The sequence below is a fragment of the Brienomyrus brachyistius genome, chromosome 1, assembly GCF_023856365.1.
Source record: "Brienomyrus brachyistius isolate T26 chromosome 1, BBRACH_0.4, whole genome shotgun sequence".
Classification (NCBI taxonomy): domain Eukaryota; kingdom Metazoa; phylum Chordata; class Actinopteri; order Osteoglossiformes; family Mormyridae; genus Brienomyrus; species Brienomyrus brachyistius.
The window spans coordinates 7,324,131-7,347,929 of NC_064533.1; the positions used below are offsets into that span (position 1 = coordinate 7,324,131).

The 23,799-nt window shown below is 49.7% G+C and overlaps 1 protein-coding gene across 7 annotated transcripts in view; it reads left to right on the forward strand.

The window, feature by feature from the left end:
* The window catches only part of shank3a (SH3 and multiple ankyrin repeat domains 3a), a 203,219-nt gene that overhangs the window by 122,983 nt on the left and 56,437 nt on the right, over positions 1-23,799 (forward strand). For all 7 annotated transcript variants that reach the window (XR_007394607.1, XM_049006201.1, XM_049006200.1 and 4 more), the window contains one exon: positions 11,372-11,550. Coding sequence is in view for 6 of the 7 variants with exons in the window: in XM_049006201.1 (XP_048862158.1) it covers positions 11,372-11,550 (179 nt within the window). In the remaining variant the exon portion in view is untranslated. The remainder of the gene's footprint in view (positions 1-11,371; positions 11,551-23,799) is intronic.

Consider the following 23,799-nt stretch of genomic DNA (forward strand, 5'->3'; position numbering starts at 1 on the left):
GCGGCCAGCCCATGTCTTCAGAATGTCGCCGCTTGCCGGATGCAGAGACGGAACATTCCAGTACAGAGCCAGATCAGCTGTGGCACATTTACGCGGGGCCCCTGTCCAGGGCTGCTCTGCGGAATACAGAGACGCCCTGCTTTGTTGACACATCATTTCACGCTGCGTAGGCCATGTGGCACGCCTGCTTTTCCCCTCCTTTGAAGTATTCAGTGTTTTTCAAGTGGCAGCGTACGTGCAAATGGTCACCGTGGCAACGAGTGAAGCCCCCATCATTCGATGTGGCCACCTCTCTCTGTAATTATGTTCCAGACCTGCGATAATGGGTTACACGGAAGCAGGCACTCAGATGCTCTGGAGATCTGTAAGACTTCTTCCTGGAGGTGGGCGTTATCCCATCCATGCCGGTGTGACCATAGCGATGTGTCTCTCGGTGTCATTGAGGCCAGGAGTGACATGCCATCACCATGACGTGTATAAAGGTCTTGTAGTCAAGCCTTTGTCCTTTGAAGCAGAGCTGTTATAAAAAGCTAGCAGGGACAGATTCCATCAGAGTGATGTATGTGGGGGGTGCTCTTGGGGCATCACAAGTAGACCTCCAAGGTGGGATGAAAGGCAGGGGTTCAAGGATACTAGATACTAGAGCTGGAACACGTCGTTGCCCGATGATAGACCATGGGAGCTGCAGAGAGTCAGTAGTGGTCACTCAGCCACAGAGTCGTGGAAAAGCAGGCAGACATCGCATGGTGTTCAAGATTCAAGATTCTTTAATTGTCTCATACATAATCATGCAAAGTACCACACGTAGTGAAATGCATCCTGAACCGCTCTTTTTTAGAGTGCGCAAGTTAAAATCCAGTTATGGTTAAACTGGTTAAAGTGCAAAAAGCTAAAATGCAGGCCAAAAGTGCAAGCAGTGACCAGTGTGACAGTGCGGATATGGTGAGGGGTACAAGAGCACAGTGTACATCAGGGTGTGAGGTGCAGTGGCATGTCCAGGTTCAGAAGCCTTATGGCCTGGGGGTAGAAACTCCTCTTAAGCCTCTCAGTCCTCCCTTGGTGTTTCTGAGTCTCTCTCCTGATTTCAGAAGCTGAAACAGGCTGTTATTGGGGTGGGATGTGTCCTTCATGATTCTGAAGGCCCTTCTCCTACATCTCTTGATGTAAATGTCCTGATTAGATGGAAGGGCCGACCTGCAGCCAGGTTCTGCTGCACGGATCAGCCTCTGGAGGGCTTTGCGATCCTGAACACAGCTATTCCCAAACCAGGAAGTAATGTTCTGAGTCAGGATGCTCTCCACAGCGCATGAGTAGAAAGTCCGTAGGATCGTTAGAGAGACCCTGAACTTCCTCAGCTGTCGCAAGTGGTACAGGCGCTGCGTAGCCCTTTTGGACTGCACTTGGATGTGAGTAGTCCACGTCAGATCAACATGCGACGTTCGGTTGCATGTTGAGCTGGTGTTCCAGTCATGCATGTCTGGTCAGGCCTGCATTTGGATCATAATGGATGTTACCATGGGTTACCGACACGCGAAGTCTTCCTGGTGTTTTATACACACAGGGGGGCCGGAGTCTTCTAGCCCAGAGCTTGAGAGGCGGACATGTTTCAATAACCCTGTGTTTTAGAAGGCTGGCTTTTCATAGGTAAGAGGACCCTTTGTAGAATAAGCCTCCACTTTGTGGGGCGTCTGTCAGTGTTCTGCTAAAAGCCGGCTGTATCTCCTTATCTTTGAGACGGTTTGAAAACACCCTCAACCCCTGCTCACCCCTTATTCCTCATCCCATCTCTTGCCCCGGCCCCCCCCGCCTTGGCCGCACCCCCCCCCCCCCCCCCCCCCCCGCTTCCCCTGTAGCCCATTCTGTTGCTCCTTCTGTCAGTTGCTCCATTCTGGCTCATTTTTAATTACGGCCACGGGGCCCTGTCATCTGAAGGTGATTGCGCGCCCCTCCCCCTTGCTGCCACGGCGACCTGCCCCCCGGGTCCCCTGCCCGGTATCCGCCTGCCACCAGCTGTCCCCGCTTACCTGCCTCCAGTATGGAGACTGTAAAAGTACCTCCCGTAGGGCCATGTGTAATTCGGTCGGAGGTGGGTCCACACTCTCCAAAACGAAAGGGCTGTGTCAGTTCAATGATTGCTGTGCTTTACACTTAAATAGTACTGAATATCACATTGGTCGGTTGGTATTTCTGCCACCAGATAATTTCTGGTTCAGCATTCCTCTCCTTTCAGATCATTCCTGGTTCAGCATTCCTCTACTCTCCCATCATTCCTGGTTCAGCATTCCTCTACTCTCCCATCATTCCTGGTTCAGCATTCCTCTACTCTCCCATCATTCCTGGTTCAGCATTCCTCCGCTCTCACATCAGTCCTGATCCAGCATTCCTCTGCTTTCAGATCATTCCTGGTTCAGCATTCCTCTACTCTCCCATCATTCCTGGTTCAGCATTCCTCTACTCTCCCATCATTCCTGGTTCAGCATTCCTCCGCTCTCACATCAATCCTGATCCAGCATTCCTCTGCTCTCCCATCATTCCTGGTTCAACATTCCCCTGCTTTCCCATTATTCCCGGTCCGGCATTCCTCTGTTTTCGTATCATTCCTGGTTCGGCATAAAATGATCCTCTGTGCTGTGTCATCCATCCATCCATCCATTTTCCAAACCGCTTATCCTACTGGGTCGCGGGGGGTCCGGAGCCTATCCCAGAAGCAATGGGCACGAGGCAGGGAACAACCCAAGATGGGGGGCCAGCCCATCGCAGGGCACACTCACACACCAGTTACTCACACATGTACACGTAGGGGCAATTTAGCAACTCCAATTAGCCTCAGCATGTTTTTGGACTGTGGGGGGAGGAAACCCCACGACGACATGGGGAGAACATGCAAACTCCGCACATATGTAACCCAGGCGAAGACTCGAACCCGGGTCCCAGAGGTGTGACGCAACAGTGCTAACCACTGCACCACCATGCCGCCCCTGTGCTGCGTCAGTTAATGCAATTCAATTAGTCTGTTAGTAGAACAGTTTTATTGTCCTTTTTTAACTGTACAGAAGGTCATGTACATTTGTATCCGGATCTTAATGGAAGCTCCCTTAAATGAGTGGGTAGCCCTAGGGCCTCGATGTGACCAGGAGAGACCTGAAGGCACTTTTCAGCTGTGGTGCACACTGGCGTATATTGCCCCCTACAGGCCTCGTCACTGCATAATCAGCAGGGACTGACACAGCTGCTCTGACAGCACATCCATTTCAGGTTTGTGTGGCGTTTAAGTGCTGTGCCGGTTCCCACATAATATCTGAAGCAAATCTTGCAGCCGTAATGCGATATTGCTTGTGTGTGGCTTTTAGTACAAACATGAAAAAGGCTTAAAAAGAAATATTTACAGCTGTGGAGTTGTTGAGCGTATAAAGCAGAGCGTTTATCTGAAAATGAGCCGTGCACCTTGTAATCACCATCATACAGCAGTCGTGTGACGGTCTGCAAGGCTGTGGCTTCTCAGGAACACAGCAGATGGGGAGAAGGGATGATCCTGTGAGTAGCGGGCGCCGTGTACAGAGGCGTGCGGGAGCCGACCCGAGCTTCCAGAACCATCCTGTAACCAGAACTGGTCTTCTGCCAGGGTCCAAGAAGGTAGTTTGCGAAAAACGTGAGGAGATTCTCGGCTGAAACGTTCACATGGAAACCATGGGGTTCGTTCGCGTCCCAGGAGTACAAGCCGACCTCGGCTTTGCAGTGGAGATGGACCTGGCCATCCGCGGCTCCGCCAAACATGCCTGATCGTGTACAAATAAAGAAGCTATTTGCACTCATTTCTGATGCGAATCTCCTCCCAGGCCTGCATGTCCTTTGATATTTTCAGCATCGTCTGAGACAGGCTGGCCGTGTCAACGGCAGATTGTCGAAGCGTGTCTTTCCCAGCATGCCCCCGCCTATGCTAGGCGTCCCCTCCTCCCTAAAGCCAGCTTTCTGGCAAGAGGCCAGCATGTCTCTCCAGTATGGTGGCCCCATCATGGGGCCATCAGACCCTGAGATGTTCATTATCCGGGAGCTGCGTCTTAACAGCTCGTTTCATCACCGGCTGTGTTCTGTGCTGTGGGGGAGAGGATTCTGAACAGGTGTCTATCAGTACAGGTCCAGGTGCCTGGTAATGCTCTCTTTCCCTGTTTTGGGCCTCTCAGCTGCTGAAAGATACAATTACTACATTTGTTCGTCCTTTAAAATATGCGTCTAGGGATTCGGGTATGATTTGGGTGGGGCCTTGATAGTGCCTGACACGACTGTGTGTGTGTCAGCGACACATTGTCGAAGCACACCGAGGGGGTCACGACCCCATCACAACCTGGACACCTTCTGGTTTTTCATCAGGCACAGCCTTACTGCTGAGGGCCAGCCTTCACACAGCTCTCAACCTCCTCTGCTGCCTCATTACCGTATCGGACGGCCCAGGAATGCCGTAAAGCAGCTTCCACAAAACTGAGGCACGGAGCATCCATTGGGGGCCATAGTTGTCCATTCATTTCCTGTAACCGCTTATTCAGTTCAGTTCAGTTCAGTTCAATTCAGTTTTATTTGTTTAGCGCATTTTCACAACATTACATTGTCTCAAAGCACGTTATCCCTACTCAAAGCCCCCAGTGAGCAAGCACTAGAACGAAGAAACCCTGAGAGGAACCAGACTCAAAAGAGGAGCTCATTCTCCAGGGGCCAGCAGAGGAAGTGAAATGAACAAAATGACAGATCCCTTATTTATAGCATCCAATTTTAAAGATCTGAGTGAAAATGCGGAGGGCATGCATGTGAAGGCAGGCAGGTGGTGGTGTGGCTTCTGGTGGCAGGATGAATTATCTCGTCTTACCTAGTCGAGGGTCCCCGGGATCCTGGAATGCTTTCGGGGGTGCAGAGGGCATAAGGCAGGGGACGTCGTGGACAGGAGGTGCGTATTTGTTTCATAAGAGAAACACAGAAACGGTGTTATAAAAGAAGTTGTGGCGCCCCCTGGTGACAGGTGAAAGGCTGCACCGCCTCTCATGCCGTGTCTGTGGAACAGGGCGGTTAGGACAGGGCCCTGCATGGCCCCACGTGCACTTTTAGGGGGGGGGGGGTGGAACTTATTTGCTAAAGAATGAAAGGATTCTGGGATGTATTGAAGGCCGGGCTGGTGAGCAGGGAGGGTTAGGGTGATGCAGTATGCATCCCAGATGTCTGGGTCGCTGTGTCTGATTGGTCGACATTCCTGTCTCGTGTTTTAAGCTCCTTCCCCCATAGTTTGGGGCATTTGCATCTCAAGGAGATTTTACATTTTACCACAAAGTCTTTCTTTTGACTCCCCTTAGAAGAGATAGTGAGCTTCTTACATAAGTGTGTGTATATTTCATAAATATATAACATAGCCCATGGTAAAGTCATTTTCTTTACTCTTAGTTTTATTGATTTTTGTGTGTTTTTTTTTTTTTTTGCTTTTGCGAATTTGACTGCATCCCCCACAGATGTGTAACCTAAGCCCCCTTCGGCCCCTCTGCCCCCAGTACCACAGTGTATATGGATTTCCTGAAATAGGATGATGTTTGTTTTGCCTCTCAGAAGAAATCGCTGGCAAGTTCTAGTACATAATTTCTATATAGAACTTCTTTCTGAGTACAGATGGATGGACATAAAATATTAATTGCTGACCATAATGTCAGAATGATATGATAACACAGAAAGGGGGTCATGATTATTTGCATGCATTCTGGTCAGCAAGTACTGAAAATAATAATCCCGTTTTAAACAGAGGCCAGCAGGTCATCTGTAGAACAGCCAGTCTTTATCTGCTGGAAATATTGCGATCACCTTTAAACTGTGCCGGGATTGCAAATGCTTCTTGCTTGATGGAAATGTTTCCCAGCACTATGAGTGATCAGACGAATGTGCCATCAAGCCGTCAACACTCTAATGTATTACCTGGCTCAGTAGGTAAGGAGGCTGCATCTGTGATCGGAAGGTCATTAGTTCAAATCCCGACGTCCACATTGTGACAGCATTGTCACTGCAGGACCTTTGAGCGAGGTCCTTAACCCGCCAGTTATTCTGGGGACTGGCTGACCGACCTTGCGAAAAATGTAGGTCACTTTGGATAAAAGCAGCTGCTAAATGTAAAGCACGTTTTTATGTTTTCTGCAACATTGACCATTCTTCTAAATCTTGACCTGGTAAAAATGCTTCATAATAGCACTTGCTTCGGTAAACCTGCCCAGTACTGGTTGAGTCAGATGTTGCATACAAACAGACTCATTTCCTTCAGTTGCTCAGAACTTTCCTTATGGCCTTTTGGACTCCGTGACATTTTTGAACTTGTGACTTTCGCTTTGGTTTCACCGAGTCCGGCCATTCTCCTCCGACTTCTCTCGTTAACTGGGTGTCTTCACCCACAGAACTGCCGCCGAATCCTTTTCGCTCACCTCACTATCCTCCATAGACACGGCACTGAGTGAAAATCCCAGGAGGGCGGCTGTTTCTGAGATGCTGCAACCACCACGTCTGGCACCGACAATCATAACACGCTCTGAATCGCTTAGATCACGCGTCTCGCCCATCCGAAGGCTCAGTCTGACAGGAAGTGAACCTCAGAGCCCTGTCTGTGATGTGGGTACTGAGTCAGAAACACACGATTCGCTGACATAAAGGAGCAGGTCTGCCAAAAAAGTGTGATTGTGTACAAAAGAAAACAACGTCCACAGAATCATGAGTTTCTGCCAGATTATTCAGAATGTTTCTTCATAAACATTTAAATAGTTTATTTGGCTGCTTTTTTGATGCTTCTCATAAGTACACAAATGTCTACATTTAATTGATTTATTTTGAGTTATGACCAAAGATTAGAGTTAATTAAGCACTCAAAGTGTGTCCCTGTCGCTGGTGAAGGTGCCCCTGGGGAATAACAACTGCATGTTCGATGACAGACACAAAGATAACAGCCCCCTACCCCAGGTTCCAACAGCCCGTCACTTGCTTTGCGCCAAACACCCTGTCTGTTCCTGGTCTCTTCCGGTTTCCTTCCACCCGGGTTCTCCCTGGAATCTCAGCATTCTTCTCTCGTAACAGCATTCCGTCGGATTCGCCTCATACCCTGACAAGGGGGTGCTGGTTTAATTTCATGGTGGATGGAGAAAGCAGCTGATTGACGAGCTTGTAGCACGTTTCACTGTCTGCTTTAATCACGCTGCAGTGTGCTTCCTGTCACATGATGAAGAATCGTGTCACTGATACAGTGGGGAGGGTGGGAGGGGCCATGACGCCTCACCCTGATTGGAAGTGAGGTGTGTCGTCACATACGGAATGGTTAACACATTCACCTGTGCTGACTTTTCTGCCGCACATCACTTGAGACCTTTTAAGACATTAAGCAATGCTTGTTTTTAAGTTCATGGCACTACTGAGTATATTGTGTAGGCATCATACACAAAGGATGGTGACATCTTTCCATAAGTGAAGGTGTAGTGAGGTGCAGAGACATTTTTCACGTGGGGGACATCGCATTGTCTTGGGGTGGGGGCAGGGGCGGGTTTGCAGATTCTGAGGCCACCCCGCTCAGATTTTAAATAAAATAACTAGCGAGTCAATTCAGAAGATCATAGCTAGCTGGCTGGTTAGCAGAACGCACTGCTACATCATGTCCTAAATAAGGAATGTGTTTTTTAAATATTAGGTGTAGTGACTGCCTGTGGACAACAGGGGGTCCCACACAAATAGGTGGTTTGAGTGGTAAATAACGCCGTTACATGGGGGTTGCATGCAGATGCAGACAGCCTGCATGCCAGCACACAGGGGCCTGGGCCCCCGCAGTTAGCAATCTGTGCGGGATCCCTGTGTTTACTGTAGTACAAGGCGTCCTTCCCAAATCTTGCAGAGATGAAGTATCAGCAGTGACATCGCTGAAGGTGACTGAGCTCACTTCAGCATTCCTGCATTCTCATTTCAACCGAGAGCTGGAAATAACCCCAATTAGACACTCCTGGTCTGGAGATGACTAATTTTCCACATAAAAGTATGCATCTACTGAATGATACACACTTAAACCATCTAATCTGCATTCAGAATATTCATGCTTTGAATCGCTAAAATAACTCAGCAGAATCTTAACTTCAGTTTTTAATTTCAGTGCTTCAGTACTTTTTTCTTACATGCCTCTTTTGATCTCGACACATTTTACCTTTTCAAATCAGAGATTGACAGAGATTCTCTTTTTGAAGCTGGGTCTGGTCATGTTTTCCTGAGGAAGACAAGCAACATGGCTGACTCAGGAATGCTGTTTTAATTCAGGATGGCGGACAGTAGGTCTGGGGTGGAGATGGGACTCCGGACTTATAACTTTCCTGATTGGTTATGCCAGGTAGTTTATTTTACCTCATGGGCATTTGCTCATTTTGGAGGGTGCTTCTGTAAGGACTGCTTAGGGACCTTCAGCATGTGGCAGCTGCGTGGTGAATGGTACCCAGTCGACATCACCCAATGACTGTTACTCAGTGAACAGTACCTGCTGAATGGTACCCAGTGGACAGCACCCAGTGACTGTTACTTGGTGCACATTACCTGGTGAATGGTACCCAGTGGACAGCACCCAGTGACTGTTACTTGGTGCACATTACCTGTAGAATGGTACCCAGTGGACAGCACCCAGTGAGCCTTACTCAGTGAACAGTACCTGCTGAATGGTACCCAGTGGACAGCACCCAGTGAGTGTTACTTGGTGCACATTACCTGGTAAATGGTACCCAGTGGACAGCACCCAGTGAGTGTTACTCGGTGCACATTACCTGGTGAATGGTACCCAGTGGACAGCACCCAGTGACTGTTACTTGGTGCACATTACCTGTAGAATGGTACCCAGTGGACAGCACCCAGTGAGCCTTACTCAGTGAACAGTACCTGCTGAATGGTACCCAGTGGACAGCACCCAGTGACTGTTACTTGGTGCACATTACCTGTAGAATGGTACCCAGCGGACAGCACCCAGTGAGTGTTACTCGGTGCACATTACCTGGTGAATGGTACCCAGTGACTGTTACTCGGTGCACATTACCTGGTGAATGGTACCCAGTGACTGTTACTTGGTGCACATTACCTGGTGAATGATACCCAGTGGACAGCACCCAGTGAGTGTTACTCGGTGCACATTACCTGGTGAATGATACCCAGTGGACAGCACCCAGTGAGTGTTACTCGGTGCATAGGACCTGGTGAATGGTACCCAGTGGACAGCACCCAGTGAGTGTTACTCGGTGCATAGGACCTGGTGAATGGTACCCAGTGGACAGCACCCAGTGAGTGTTACTCGGTGCATAAGACCTGGTGAATGGTACCCAGTGGACAGCACCCAGTGAGTGTTACTCGGTGCATAGGACCTGGTGAATGGTACCCAGTGGACAGCACCCAGTGAGTGTTACTCGGTGCATAGGACCTGGTGAATGGTACCCAGTGGACAGCACCCAGTGAGTGTTACTCGGTGCACATTACCTGGTGAATGATACCCAGTGGACAGCACCCAGTGAGTGTTACTCGGTGCATAGGACCTGGTGAATGGTACCCAGTGGACAGCACCCAGTGAGTGTTACTCGGTGCATAGGACCTGGTGAATGGTACCCAGTGGACAGCACCCAGTGAGTGTTACTCGGTGCATAAGACCTGGTGAATGGTACCCAGTGGACAGCACCCAGTGAGTGTTACTCGGTGCATAGGACCTGGTGAATGGTTCATGATAAACGGTTCACTGTCTGCTGTACTCTTGTCTGCTGTCTCCTACATCCAGCGGTTTGGGATGCTGTCTATCACTGTTTCACTCTGCATCCCCCCCCCCAGCTTTCTCTCTGACCTTTTTTCTTTACCTGTGTTTTTTGTCTCTCCCATCCATTCTTTCTGTCTTTCTCACCCTTTCCCTCTTCCATACTTTCTCTTTTTGTCTCTTTTTCCTTCCCTTCTGTCTCTCAACCAACCTCTCTTCCACTTTCTTCTGTCCTGTCATCCATTCTCTCTCGCACCCACTTTCCTCTTCTCTCTTTCACTCTGACACTTTCTCTTTCATCTTTTCTCTTCCACTCTTTCTCTTTCCTACTCTCTTTCCGCTCTCTTACATTTCCTTCCCTTATCACTCTCAACCCTTCTTTCTCTCTTCCGCTCACATTTCTTTTCCACTCTCTCACCTTCTCTTTGACCCTCCATCTCTGACCTGTCTCCCCCTGCCCCAGCTTTTTGCTCTCTCTCCGTACTCCTCTCTCACATCCTTTCACCCTCTTTCCCCCGGCTCCCACTCTCCAAGCTGCCAGGTCACAGTGCGCCCACATCATCCATTACTGTACAGCTGCCCTTCTACAGCAGTGGAAGTCTGGCTTCTCCATGCCCCAAGCAGAGAGACAGAGAAAGAGGGGAGCAGAGAGCCCAGACTCGCCAAACGTGGGGCAGCGGCAAAACCACGGCATTGGCTTGAGATGTGTTGAAGGGTCGCTCACTCCCTATAACACACACACACACACACACACATGTACACACAGACAGACACATGGTGAAAAATGCAGCTCAGGGTCATGCCTGTACCTGGATGGCAAAGAGCTGAGCGACGGGTGGGCAGGAGAAGCAGGAGGAGTGGGGGTCCCAGGGGTCCCGGCATCCAGGGGCAGCAGCCGTAGTACCAGCGAGTGAGAGGCTCGTGTTGCCGCGGCACTGGAGCTCGCAGTCCCATTAGCATTCTCAGGCTGCCTCTTCCAGGGGCTAGTGGCAGGGGGAGGAGGGGAGAGGGAGGAAGAGAGAGAGCGGGGAGGGGGGGACGGGGGTGGAGCAGAGCCACAGTTAAGCAAACGGGCCGGCGGTGTGTGCCCCCGCGCTCCCGGAAGACGTGCTGGAGGCAGCTGAGTACAGGCACAAATCAATCGGGTCCCGAGCGGCGGCAGTGGCGGCGGTACGATGTGCAGAGAGGGACGGGCAGCAGAGCCAGAGCGAGCGGCCGGCGCATCGCGGCGCCAGCAGCAGCATCAGCCCGAGCCGGAGCCCCGCGCCCCTCCGTCCCACATGTGTGACTCGCCGGCGCCCCCCGACAGCACCCTGAGCAAGCCAGCGCTGCCCGGCGCGACCGGCCCCTGCTTCTAGAGAAGGGAAGGGGGGGGCACCAAGTGGAGGAGGGGCCGGGGGCAGGTGCCAGAGACGGTGGGGGGGCACTGCGTGGGCGGGGGGGGCAGCCCAAGCTCCCTCCAGAGGAGTTTCCCTCCCAGCGCACGAGGGCCCTGGGTCACGCCGGGATGGAGCAGGACGGAGGACGAGGCCACACTACCATGTCGGCGCCCACCGCCTTCAGCTGCCCGCGGCCCGGGATCACCACAGTAACCTATGTTTTCGTTTACAGCCCCAGCACGGTGCAGCGGGACCCCAGTCCTCCTCCGCAGTCTCCTGCCCTCACCGGGCCCCGGGGCCCCAAACGGAAACTGTACAGCGCTGTCCCTGGCCGGACCTTCATCGTAGTGAAGCCCTACACGCCTCAGGGGGAAGGCGAGATCCAGCTGAACCGAGGGGAGAGAGTGAAGGGTAAGTGCTGCCTCCTGCTTGCGCTACTGGGGAGTGCAGGCCCGGTCACATGGGGCTCAGCTGGCCCGTCTGTGTACTTTTTCATAATCAGACTAGTCTTGTGTATTTTCCGGGGAGGTCTGCCGGTCCAGTTTCTGAGCTGTTCTGGTCCCGGATCTGTGGAGTACTCTTTCTGGTTTCTGAGCTGTTCTTGTCTTGATTCTGAGGAGTTCTGTCTGTCTGGGTTCTGAGCTGTTCTGATCCAGGTCATGAGCAGTACTGTCTGTATGGGTTCTGAGCTGTTCTGGTCCAGTTCGTGAGCAGTACTGCCTGTCTGGGTTCTCAGCTGTTCTGGTCCAGTTCGTGAGCAGTACTGTCTGTATGGGTTCTGAGCTGTTCTGGTCCAGGTCGTGAGCAGTACTGTCTGTCTGGGTTCTCAGCTGTTCTGGTCCAGGTCATGAGCAGTACTGTCTATATGGGTTCTGAGCTGTTCTGGTCCAGGTCGTGAGCAGTACTGTCTGTCTGGGTTCTGAGCTGTTCTGATCCAGGTCATGAGCAGTACTGTCTGTATGGGTTCTGAGCTGTTCTGGTCCAGTTCGTGAGCAGTACTGCCTGTATGGGTTCTGAGCTGTTCTGGTCCAGGTTGTGAGCAGTACTGTCTATATGGGTTCTGAGCTGTTCTGGTCCAGGTCATGAGCAATACTGTCTGTCTGGATTCTGAGCTGTTCTGGTCCAGGTCGTGAGCAGTACTGTCTATATGGGTTCTGAGCTGTTCTGGTCCAGGTCATGAGCAGTACGGTCTGTCTGGATTCTGAGCTGTTCTGGTCCAGGTCGTGAGTAGTACTGTCTGTCTGGATTCTGAGCCGTTCTGGTCCAGGTCATGAGCAGTACCCTCTGTCTGGGTTCTGAGCTTTTCTGCTGGGCGAGTTTTCAAGTTGTACCAGATTCTAGGGAATAGAGCCAGTCCTGGGATTCTTGTCCCAGCGAATGGCAGGAGATGTGGTGGTGTAGTTGACCAGCCCACACAGCAGGGGGAGCGGTAAGCAGCTCTCAGTGGCAGTGCCCTTTGGCATGCTGGCATGCCTGCGGTCTCCATCCGTTTAGGGTAATTCAATGAGCTCCAGTCACAGTCACATCTGCCAGGTCGCATCGCCTTCCCAGACCTGCAGGAGGCAGATTACGGGATTAAGATGCAATCACTGTGCCACCTTCCTGTCCTGTAATGACCTGAGCTGTTGGCTACGTTTGCACTGTTTCCCTGTTTTTGTACTTACAGGTCTGTCTTCATACATGCATCGCCGTTTGTTGTCGGCCGCTGTCATGGGCACTGCACTTTTTTTATATGTGTTGCTGTTCTTATCTCCATCCATGCCTCACACAAGCCAATGTGTGTAATGTCCTAGAAGGTAAATGTGTTTATTTCCTCTTCCTGTCCCCCCGCCCTGATCTCACCGAGATAGTAATTCCTGTAGTGGAAAGCTAACACCTTCTTGTGTGTGCCAGCTGTCCTAGATGAGTAGACTTGGTGTGTCGATACATGGTGAGCTTCTTATGCCTAAACCCAAACAGCTGCGTCGCCCCCTGGTGAAACTTCACTCCTGTCCTTCCACGCAAACACACACCTTCCCGCATGCCAGCCCTGAAGCTCGTATTCCTGCTGTCCTCTTGTTTCTCCAAAAATATTCTCTGGCAGCGACCGGTTTGTTGTTGGTGGTGTGCTTGTCTTCCTGTTTGGGAAGAGTCTCAGGAAGCCCCGTGACCTTCCCAAACTGTCAGCTTGCCATGTCGCCCTCCTCCCCCTTGACAGTTTGTTGGGGTGTCACAGCGCCACCCTCTGGACGTCTGTGTCTCTCGCAGAGCATGTCCGTGCTGGAACTCAGCTGCCTCTACTTTTATTTAGGTTACTACTCCATCTCCAGAACACCTCTGATGTATGATGTTTTTATTTCAACCCAGCTGAATGTATGCATTTTGACAAACATTGCAATAAGATTTATATTACATATGTTTAAGAGATACTGTGCGTTAAGTGGCCATCGCTCTGTCAAGGAACACTGTCCTCGAGTGAGTCAGAACCAGCCCCATCATGTCAATGAAGACACAAGCGCTCGGTCTATAGATGTATTTTATAAAAATGAGGAGATATATGGCTGGTGACAAGGTTGGATGAACACGTATGGCTTCATCACCAAGCAATCTTCAGTGAGACAGAGCCCAGCTAGGGGCGGGGGGGGGGGGGAGTGTGAATGTGACCTCATGGCTTTCTGATCACATGACTGTTCATCTGCTGACCTGTCAGCCTCCTTAGCAAGAGCCACCTGTTACGTAAATACTGCAAAGCAGCCCATTTCTCATCTCCCTGCTTCTTATACAGACGGGGAGTCATTTGATACCCTTAATGCAGTGATTCCCGATCCGGCCCTCGGGGAACCATAGTCGATCCATGTTTCTGCATCCTCTGAGTTCCCTGCCAGCCAGTCCACATTTTTGCTCCCTTGCAGCTCCCGGTACACAGATCCCCGGGGACTGAATTGGGAAACACTGCTTTATGGACTGAATATAATAGCCTAGTCTTTCTTTGATGAGTTCATAGAGGCATGTATGTTACAACTATGAGGGTGAGGTCATAATAGCTGAAGTTCATGATCCAAATCTTTATTCTGTGGCGGCCAAGCGGGCAGTAAGTTCCTCCGGCCCCCATCTCCTCTGTATCACTCCCAGGAGCACGTTAAACATTCATACTGCTCCTCCGCTAGGGCCACCGCTCTGTCATTAGCCGGCCGTACCTACGAGCCATTGATCTGCCTCTATCTGGGGACGGTGTTGGCAGGGGGGATTTATGACTGGCAGGTAATCTCGGCCCTGTCAGAGGGACGTGCCCCATCCTGGCAAACCGTGCGTTATTTAAAGCGTGCTCACACCAGCCGGTCGCTGCCGCCGCCGCCAACGTCTCTATTACACGACGCGCCGACAAGACTTGAAGGACGGGAGCTTCAGGCTTAAATGGCGTTTGATGGGAAGGATCCAATCAGGTGGCTCGATGGGGGCGAGCAGAGGCTGTCTCCAGCGTGCTGTGAGCCTCTCCCCCAATATTATGGATCGATCTACTTCGATGTTCTTGCCAGCTTTCGGTTCCTGTGCCCATCTCCTCGTCTCTCCGTCTCACTCCCCCGCTCAGTGTAGATTTTTGTCATAGGAAGTTTCCTTGAATATATACCGTGTCCATTTATAGTCCGCAGTGGACATTAAACTCTAAAGGCTCAGCGTTGGTACATCGTTCACGTAGTCTCGCTCTGTCACGATCGTGCTGAATTTCAGAGATTTTTGTCGCGCATGTGACTCATCCTTATATCTGCATATGAAAGAGTGGCATTTGATGGAGGCTGGCCGACAGCACAGAGGCAGAGTCATCTGTCTTGGACTGGCCAGCAGACAGAGCCGTTGGGGCTGTGCCCGGCCAGGGGGAGGCGCTCCCCCATCGTCTGCCGGCCATTGACTCCTGTCATTTACCAACAAGCAGGAGGTGGAATGTCCCTCCATGGTTTCCACCCTCAGATAGGTAGCCACTCCACTTTGAGCACCCTAGCGCCCCAACCCCCCCCCCCCCCCCCCCCGCATGCCCTTTATCCGTCTGAAGGACCTCATCTAAGCATCCAACATAGAGATCGATGCCGTGTGAGAGGTGCACCTTCCGCCTTGGGCTACTGGCCTAGGCGCGGATGCTGTTGTCAGGGGAAACAACAGCATTCAGAGCTCTGGTGAAGTTTGGGACCGCAGGCCTTTAAATCAGCCTTTAAGTAATTAAGTAAAAGGTGCATCAGTCAGTTCTGTGGCAGTTATGATATAGTATCTTAATCAGCTTGTATAAAGGGATTTGTTTGTTTAGTGGCACTAATGCATGCAAAATATGTCTGTTTCCTACGATTGCTCTAACTGATATACCACAAAAAACCTGGTCAGACCTATTAAACCTTACTGGTCTGTGAGCATCTGCCTAACGCCCCCACTGTAATTTAACTGACCTCAGGTGTGATTTAGGTTCCCGCTGAATATGTTATTATGGCCTGCCTTCGCAAGCTACCCCGCCATCAAGGGATTTACGATCCCTGTTAAACCCGTCCAATCAGAAAATCCTGATCTGCGCAGACCTGAAGCTCAGCTTCACACGGGATGGGACCCAAAGCCCCGGTTTCCTGGTTTTACCCTGCAGGGGCAGCGTTAGCTGGGGTCGCTGGGGGCCATGTGCCCAGCAGGACCGTAGAATGAAGCATTAGAACGCCGTCATTAAATCATAGCGTGATTTTAACGCAACACCGTCCAGCTCCAAGACTCTCCGGCGCTTTGTCTGCTTATAACCCAGTGAAGTGTTATTCTGTCAGGTGCCTGACTGCGCTTCAAAGCCCTATTATAAATGTGCCTTTAAAAGTGTATGTGAAGCACATTATACAGCCTGGCCTCTTGAATAAACATAACAAGATGTTAAAGGCCTCACTTGGGTCCTCGCTGCCTCTTACTCAAGGGCTCAGTAGATGTCGGATTAGTCCGGTCAAGATTGCAGGTTCAGTTTAAGTTGAGCCCTTTCCGGACAGACGTATTTTAATCGGCATAACACCGGAAAGCGGAAATCTGATAACCTGACGGGGCAAGGGACGCGGAAGCAGGTTCTTCACGTGTCAGCCTGACCGACTGTGGAGTTTTGATATTACAGTGAGGAGTCATGACATTGGAATGAAGAGTTGTCACATCTCAGTCATGCCATTGCGATAAAGAGTTGTGACATTACAGTGAAGAGTTCTGACATTAGCATGGACTATACCACAGTGTGCAAAGAGCACTACATGTGTCCTCTGACAGTGAGACCTGTTGAGTTCAGAACGCAGGTGACTGTGATATTAACAGAACTGATATGTTTAAGTACAAAGTAGCATAAAATATCAAATACTAATCTTTTCAATTGATATCCACCTGATACAGATTCTGTTACTGATTCTGATTTTTATCAAACATTATTTCTCTTAGAATGACAAGCAACCCAACTCAATTGTAAGAAAAATGTAAAATAAACAAGACAATTAGTTTAGTTGGAAAGTCCTGTCATCTAATTAAGACAATATACTGCAGTCAAATGGATTTGTTTCATTTCAGCAGCTCTGAGCGTCAGAAACACATTCAAAGCCGAGAGCTTTCTGAGTGGATTTCTGTCGCCTTAATTACCTGGCATTGTGTTGTATAATGGTGCGTATTAATCAGGTCACATGCCTACTCCTTTGGGCTGTAGGAATGGAGTCTTTCCACTGACTCAGCTTCATTTAGGAAGCTCGTTAGAAGCAAACAAACTTTCTATATGGAAGTGACATTTCAAAGGTTCCTGAATGTGCATTCTGTCATTCTTCCTGGGATAATATACCAATCTGGGGAGAACTTACTGCTCGATTTCATTAACCGAAAGCACAATGGTGACTGGGGCTTTGACTTTGGGGACGTCGTGAGTAATTGAAACCTTCATCCTCTCTGCCCTGAAACCCTAATCCGCGTGTAGAGTTAGCCATTTATTAGAAAAACAGGTTCTCCAGGTTCCGCCGGCCAGGTTCCCTGGGTTCCACGTCCTCGTTTCCTGTTCTGTTTACTCTGGTAGCTGAGGGAGCGTTTCCTGGAGACGCTGGAAAACTGCGTTCCCTCCTCCCGATCTCCACTCTGCCTCTGCTTTGCCTTCCTGGCGCGACCGAGTCCTTCTCCATATCCCCAGCCGGAGTGACTGATGAAACAGCCGCTCCCTTTCTTAAGAGAGAGCACCAGCCGCCCCTTCTTGCCATCTTTACTGTTCAAAAAATAACACAAATGAGAATCAGTGAATATGTTCTGCTTATCAGCTGGTATCGCATTGCAGATTGACGCTTGTGAGGCTGGGGGTTCCAGCTTCGTTGGGGTTAATTTTTTGGTGTTAATCTCATTCCACAGACCTTTATGCAAAACATTTAACTTTTTAAATTGTATTTAATTTTTTAATTTGAAGTGAAGTCACTTGCTCATTAGAGTGCATGGAATATTCTCTCCAACTAATAGGCTAAAAGTATTTGAACTTTTTTGATTATCCTTTATTACTGGTTATTATTCCCCTTATTCTCCCCCCCCACTTAAGAGCTCAGCGGCTCGGTGGCAGAGAGTAGACTGATTGAAGTCAAACTGAGGTGCTTTTAAAGAGGACAGGAAGAATCGGTCGGTCTCCATGGGAACGGAAGCTTGCGGGCCCTACTGTCAGACTGGGAGCCCGTTGAAGCCTGAGTGTGGCTGGTGGGAAATAGGCGGAAGATCCGGTGAGGATCTGCTTACCGGCGACCATGGTAACTTCTGGAATTTGCCAAGGCAGCATATCAGTGTTGCGGCAAAGCCGTGCATTAAGTGACGTGCATGTCGCTGTCTGCTCTGCTTACCAGGTACTTTTCACTCTGGTATGAGTTATTCTATCCCCCCCCCCCCCCCCCGCCCAGCTTTGTTCAGCCATAGCAGCAGTAGGAAACTCTCCACTGGGTCTCACAGTAAAATGTAGTTAAGGAAGGTTAGTTGTTTTTGGCCCCACCATTGGGGCCCCTCCTAGTGTGACGCTTTGTGACCAGCAGGGGGCCCCACACAGATGCATCGTGGGGAATATGAGCTATTGCAGCCCCTGACTCCCCAGCTATATACAGTCATAGCAGGTAAGTTACTAGGTGCTGGTGATGACCCCTCCCCCTTAAAGCCAGTTCATCCTTTTCTAACTACTGTATTTCTTTATCAAGTCAAACCACAGCATGACATCAGGGGAAGCTCCTCACTCTTCGTGTTCACTGTTAATTAGTAAGCTGGACTCTAATTAGCATTAATTATGAGTGAAGATAGATGGTCGCACTCGCTATTAACAGACACTGTGAGGCGCTGTGGGCTGTCTGTACTGTCTGTGATATTTACAGCCTCTCTGCAATTTGCTGGGCTGCAGTCACCTGTGAAAATTTTCATCAGATGACTTATCGGCATCGTAACGCATTGCAACGTTTTCAAACGCTGCGTTGCCATCCTCTGTGAATTTCCATCACTCAAAGTTATTTGCTGACCTTGTTTCAGTATTAAATGTTTTGCACTGCGGGTGGGATCAATGAATATTCTTTGTTTAGTTCTTATAGTCTTAGCTTTTGTCTTCTGAGGATGGGATTGTTGCTTTTCAGTTGAGCCCAGGAGCAGAACAGCTTTGACCCAATGGCGGAGGTTAGGGGTGTCAGTCTGTGAAACTCTGCATGGCTTGGTTAGAAACTGCCACACTCAGGGTTATTTTGCACCTCCAAAGTTGCAAAACATGCCTATGCCCGCTATCATGCAAATGCACGAGGACGGGGGCCTTTAGATGCAAAGAGTCAATATGGATTATGACCCCTGTGCAGGAAACCCTTGAGTAAAACTTTGGATTATACGTGCATAACTGACCCAATAGCGGGATCCATTAACTGTTTATGCTATGATGTACTGTAATGTCATGTATGTATTTCAATCTTGTAGTGGGGGAAACATTTTTAGTTAAAAGCAATTAGAGCTTGGCGATATCATATCAGTATTATATCGCGCATGTGCGGTAATCGCCAGTGGCAGGCGAAGTATTTGGCCGGATGCCAGCTTTGCGCCATGATATGGATCTTTCTTTTTGCCCATAATTTGGTAAGCAGATTAGTAGTATGGCTAAAATATTAATGAGGCCAAAAGTTAGTAATCAGTATATTCGGCATGTCATTATGTTTAATAAATCTGTCGGACTTTAAACTAAAAAAGCACAACCACACCACAGACATCTGAATAGCACCAAAAAGACCATCATCTGATGCCCTGGCGATTATTGCGCCTGCGCGATGTACTGTAATGTCGATATGATGTCACCCAGCTCAGAAGGCCATCCATGGCTGTTAGGATGCGGGCCGTCGCATGTCTCATGTGAGCTGCTTTATCCGATTCACCCTACTCTATTTTAATCGCAACAGCGAAGGCACTGCCTCAGCCTGGCTGGTAAAATCAGGCTGTGCAAATGAATCCATCTCACTGCCATATCGGGTATTTGTTGTGACAGAAGAGCTTCATAAAAGCGGATTTATATACGGATGAATAATCCCACTCCCTCATTTCCCCCAACTCTAAGATGAGAGCAGATCAGGTTCCCCTTACCACCTCCTCTCTCAGTCTCACTGTTTCTTCCTCACCGGGTTATTTGATGAAAGGAAGGATGGACAGATGGGGCAATCAGTAGGACTCTCAGACAGACCGGGTAGGTGGCATTTCGCTCACACAGGTGTTACATAGCAACAGCTCTTGTGTGGCCTGTGTGATGCAGTGAGTGTAGGATATAGGTTGTTGGGTCATCTGTGATTACCCACCTTCTCTCTCGAGTCCTCCCAGTATTTTTTTTTTCACAAAGTAAAAGAACGTCCCCTAATAGACATTAATAAGACTCTGTGTGCCGACTCTCTCCAGGCTGAGGGATCGCAAATGTTTCATGGAGCTTCTTGTCAAGTCTTGCTCAGGACCGCTATGGTTTGCTGAAGCCCACTGCCAACCCTGGGCGAGACGACTGCTCTTTCAGCTGATCTCAGATCTTCCTTCGTCTGCGTGCACCAAAAACGGACAGATACCAAACAACCATATCAAGCTTGCTTTGTCCTCCATCTTATCATTAAAGGCTTATCCATCTCCCTCGTTCTCCGTCTCCCTCTGTTTCATCCTTCTCTGCGGTCTTTCCACCCAGTAGCCAGCATTCAGCATCCAGCCAGATTATTTTTAGTTTTGTATTTACTCATTCTGTTATTTACAAATCCAACAGTTTGAGGAGAACATCCTCCAGTGTCTAGTAGAATACCGGCCACGTGTGAGAGCTGCTCTGGGCAGGACAGCGGACATAACCACAGATACAGAACTGGGTCCAGCCGGGCCTCAGTGCTGAAGAATGGCCCAGGTGCCTGTTCCACACACAGGCATGACGTAGAAGGCCAAGCTTTGGACTTTCGTAGCTTTGTTATTTGCCTACATGTTTTCATGCATCAATAACAAGAACTTGTAGACATAAGGACAAGTAGAATGTTAAATGCTAATTCCCAGAAACGCAGAGTATCGACTTTAGGGAACCGGTGTTCTCTTCTTGATGAATGAGCTGACCTGGTTTGATGGTGTTACTGAGGCGGGTGCAGCTGCTGCAGCAACATCAGCAGGGATGATGCGATTCCTGCAGGTTAACTGGGGTCCAGCTTCCAAGAGAAGGTTTGTTTAATTCCGCCTCCTGGATCACGGGGTTTGCACCGGTCACACGGTGACCAGACAGCTCTTGGCAGAGAGAACGTAGCAGTAGGGGCATTTTAACGGGCAGGTACCCGCATCACCACGGGGAGTAACGCCACAGCCAGATCCGCACCGTCAGCAGAAACACGCGCTAAATTAAAAGCCAGATTGTGTTTTTTTATCTTCTTGACCGCCACAGCCGCGTAGCACTAAATCACCTGATCGTGCCGGTCTTTCCTGAATAAGATGGATTTTCCCAGGCAGGAAGATTTTGTCAGCGGGGTAGTTATGCTAACACCCGTCGACAGCCGTTTACTGACTAATTACAGACCGCAGGAGCAGGCTGGGGGGGCAGGCGAGGGAGGTAGAGTCATGTGACTCAGTTCTGTGCCCATTAGTTATGTCTGTCTCTTTCTGCGAAGGATTATAAAGTGGTGTGCTGCATAACCCCGGCTACGTTTTAGGTGCCAGTATCCACATGACTGGGGCACTGGCCAGCAGGTTAGCCCACCATGTGGTCAGTGTGGATCCCAATGCCCCAGTGCAGTGACTGGGGCACTGGCCAGCAGGTTAGCCCACCATGTGGTCAGTGTGGATCCCAATGCCCCAGTGCTGTGACTGGGGCACTGGCCAGCAGGTTAGCCCACCATGTGGTCAGTGTGGATCCTAATGCCCCAGTGCTGTGACTGGGGCACTGGCCAGCAGGTTAGCCCACCATGTGGTCAGTGTGGATCCCAATGCCCCAGTGCTGTGACTGGGGCACTAGCCAGCAGGTTAGTCCATCCCATGGTCAGTGTGGATCCCAATGCCCCAGTGCAATGATGGGGACACTGGCCAGTCCCTTAGGGAGCCTCTCTGAACATGGAGGTTTGAGCCACCGTCACTGAGGTTAGTCTCGTCCCTCTGGCCTTGGGTACAATCTACCAGCTTTAACAAACATCTGCCCAATGTACTCTGGAATGTCCTGAACTTTGCTTGGGCACTAAGAGCTCTGTGCTTTACCGCCTTAATAGGAACAGGCTAAAGCTACCCAATCATGCTGCTTAAACACCTTCTCATCACATTGAAACAGGATGTGCTGCGCATTAAAACAGGAAGTGCTGCCCAGTGTCATGTAGGCACATGGTGAGACTTGCTTTGTGACCATGGCTTGTGCTGTACGTGAGGCCCTTACTGGCTGCAACCACCCCCACCCCGTGTGTGGCTCACAGAGTAACAGTCAGAGGTTATTTCTGGGCTGCGGTACTTAATTAACAGTGCTGCAGGAGGCTGCTCTGGGCTCCCAGCAGGGGCTGAACACGTTGGAAGGAAACTTGAAGGTTAAAAGTTAGTTCGACCTGAGCGTTTATGCAAGCCAACAGCACACAACATGAGATTAGCAAACAGGAGCGGTGGCTGCCTTCTACCAAGGCCACCAATCATTCCTCCCCAGGTAAGGGGCACTATCTGTGGCAGGTCTTTGTTTCATCCTGGATGCCCGTTTTCACTGGTGAATAATGTAGCAGGCTCTTGTATGGGATTTCTCTACAGCTAATACTCGGTCGAGCCTGAACTGTTCGGGCTCCTGCGGCAGCCACATACTCCCAAGGTCCGTTTCGGTCATTTTCATAATCATCTGATCAGTGTTGGTAGCGAACTTCTAAAGCATTTAGTGATTATGTAAACGTCCCCAACCGAACCCTACAGATGGACTTTACCAATCCACCCCCCCTTTAGGATAATGCCATTCCCTCTTGGCCACGTGTTTTAATAGCCAACTTACCTACAGTCAGAGCTGCCAAATGAAAAACTGCCACATAAATACCCAGAGATGGGTCCTGTCAGTCTCCCTGCTGGCTGCTGACAGGGCGTGTCGGAGGACAGATGGGCGCTGGGCCCTCTGCCACCCTCTGCTCCTGTCTGCCAGCTTTGCCTTCACCTGAAGGAGTGTGGCCACCCAGCTTGACGCCGTGCTATTGCAGGCCTGCAGTCCCTGCGTCCTAAAGGCGCCAGTTCCCCCATGACTGCTAGGCCTCTCTGCTGTTATCGTTCATCCTGCGGCTTCTGCGCCTTTAAAACCCAAAGCAGCCCTTGGAACACAGATCACAGCAGGTATCACAGGTGCGACAACATGGGGCACATTTATTCCAGAGAATTTACGAGACTTTACAACCGCATGCACAATAAACAGTCTTAAGAAACGTGTGCAATTTCTCCCAATTTACCAGCAATTGCGAAGAAGCGAATCCCGTTTGGTTGATAACATCAGGGTTAGCATGTCTAAAAAGCAAATGACAACAGAATTTTTATTTATGCGTGACCTCTCTCTTTGACGTTCTCATCAAACACAAACAGAACCGTCTTCCCTGCCAGCCACATGGTAGCTTACAAATCGACAGAATCAGTAGTACCCTACTGTTCTGCACCTACTGACAACTTTGTGGCAGGAGAGACAGTAGGTACAGCTTGTTGGACATTTATGTGAAAAACCCAGTACAACCCAATACCTGATGGAGCTCAGTTTTTAACAGAAAATTTTGTTTCCGCCTTATAAAAATGAGGCGCGACCTCATTATCGTGATGACAATTTGTACTGGACTACTATTACTGAAAGAGGTCTCTGTCCGCTGAAATATAAAAGGTAATTTGCTGCTGAATTTTTACTCCGGAGGCTTGTAATAATTACAGAAAAGGCAGATTCAGACTGGATTACAATTACAAACCTCGTCTGTAATTAGTTCAGTTACATTACGTTCAGTGCCAGATCTCAGCTCTGGGATCTCCAGCTCAGAGCAGCCTGCACTCGCACATCTCGAATGCTACACCCAAAATAATTAAAATTAATTTCAGTTAAACTTTAGAAGAAACCGAACTAAAGGAATGTATATCTATAAAATTGGTTTGTTGCACAATTTTGACATAAATCTACCTAAATTAGTGTTTTGCTCATCTGACTTTTAATGTGAAAAGGGAAATACCGCACCAGGCGCACACTGAAAAATCCAC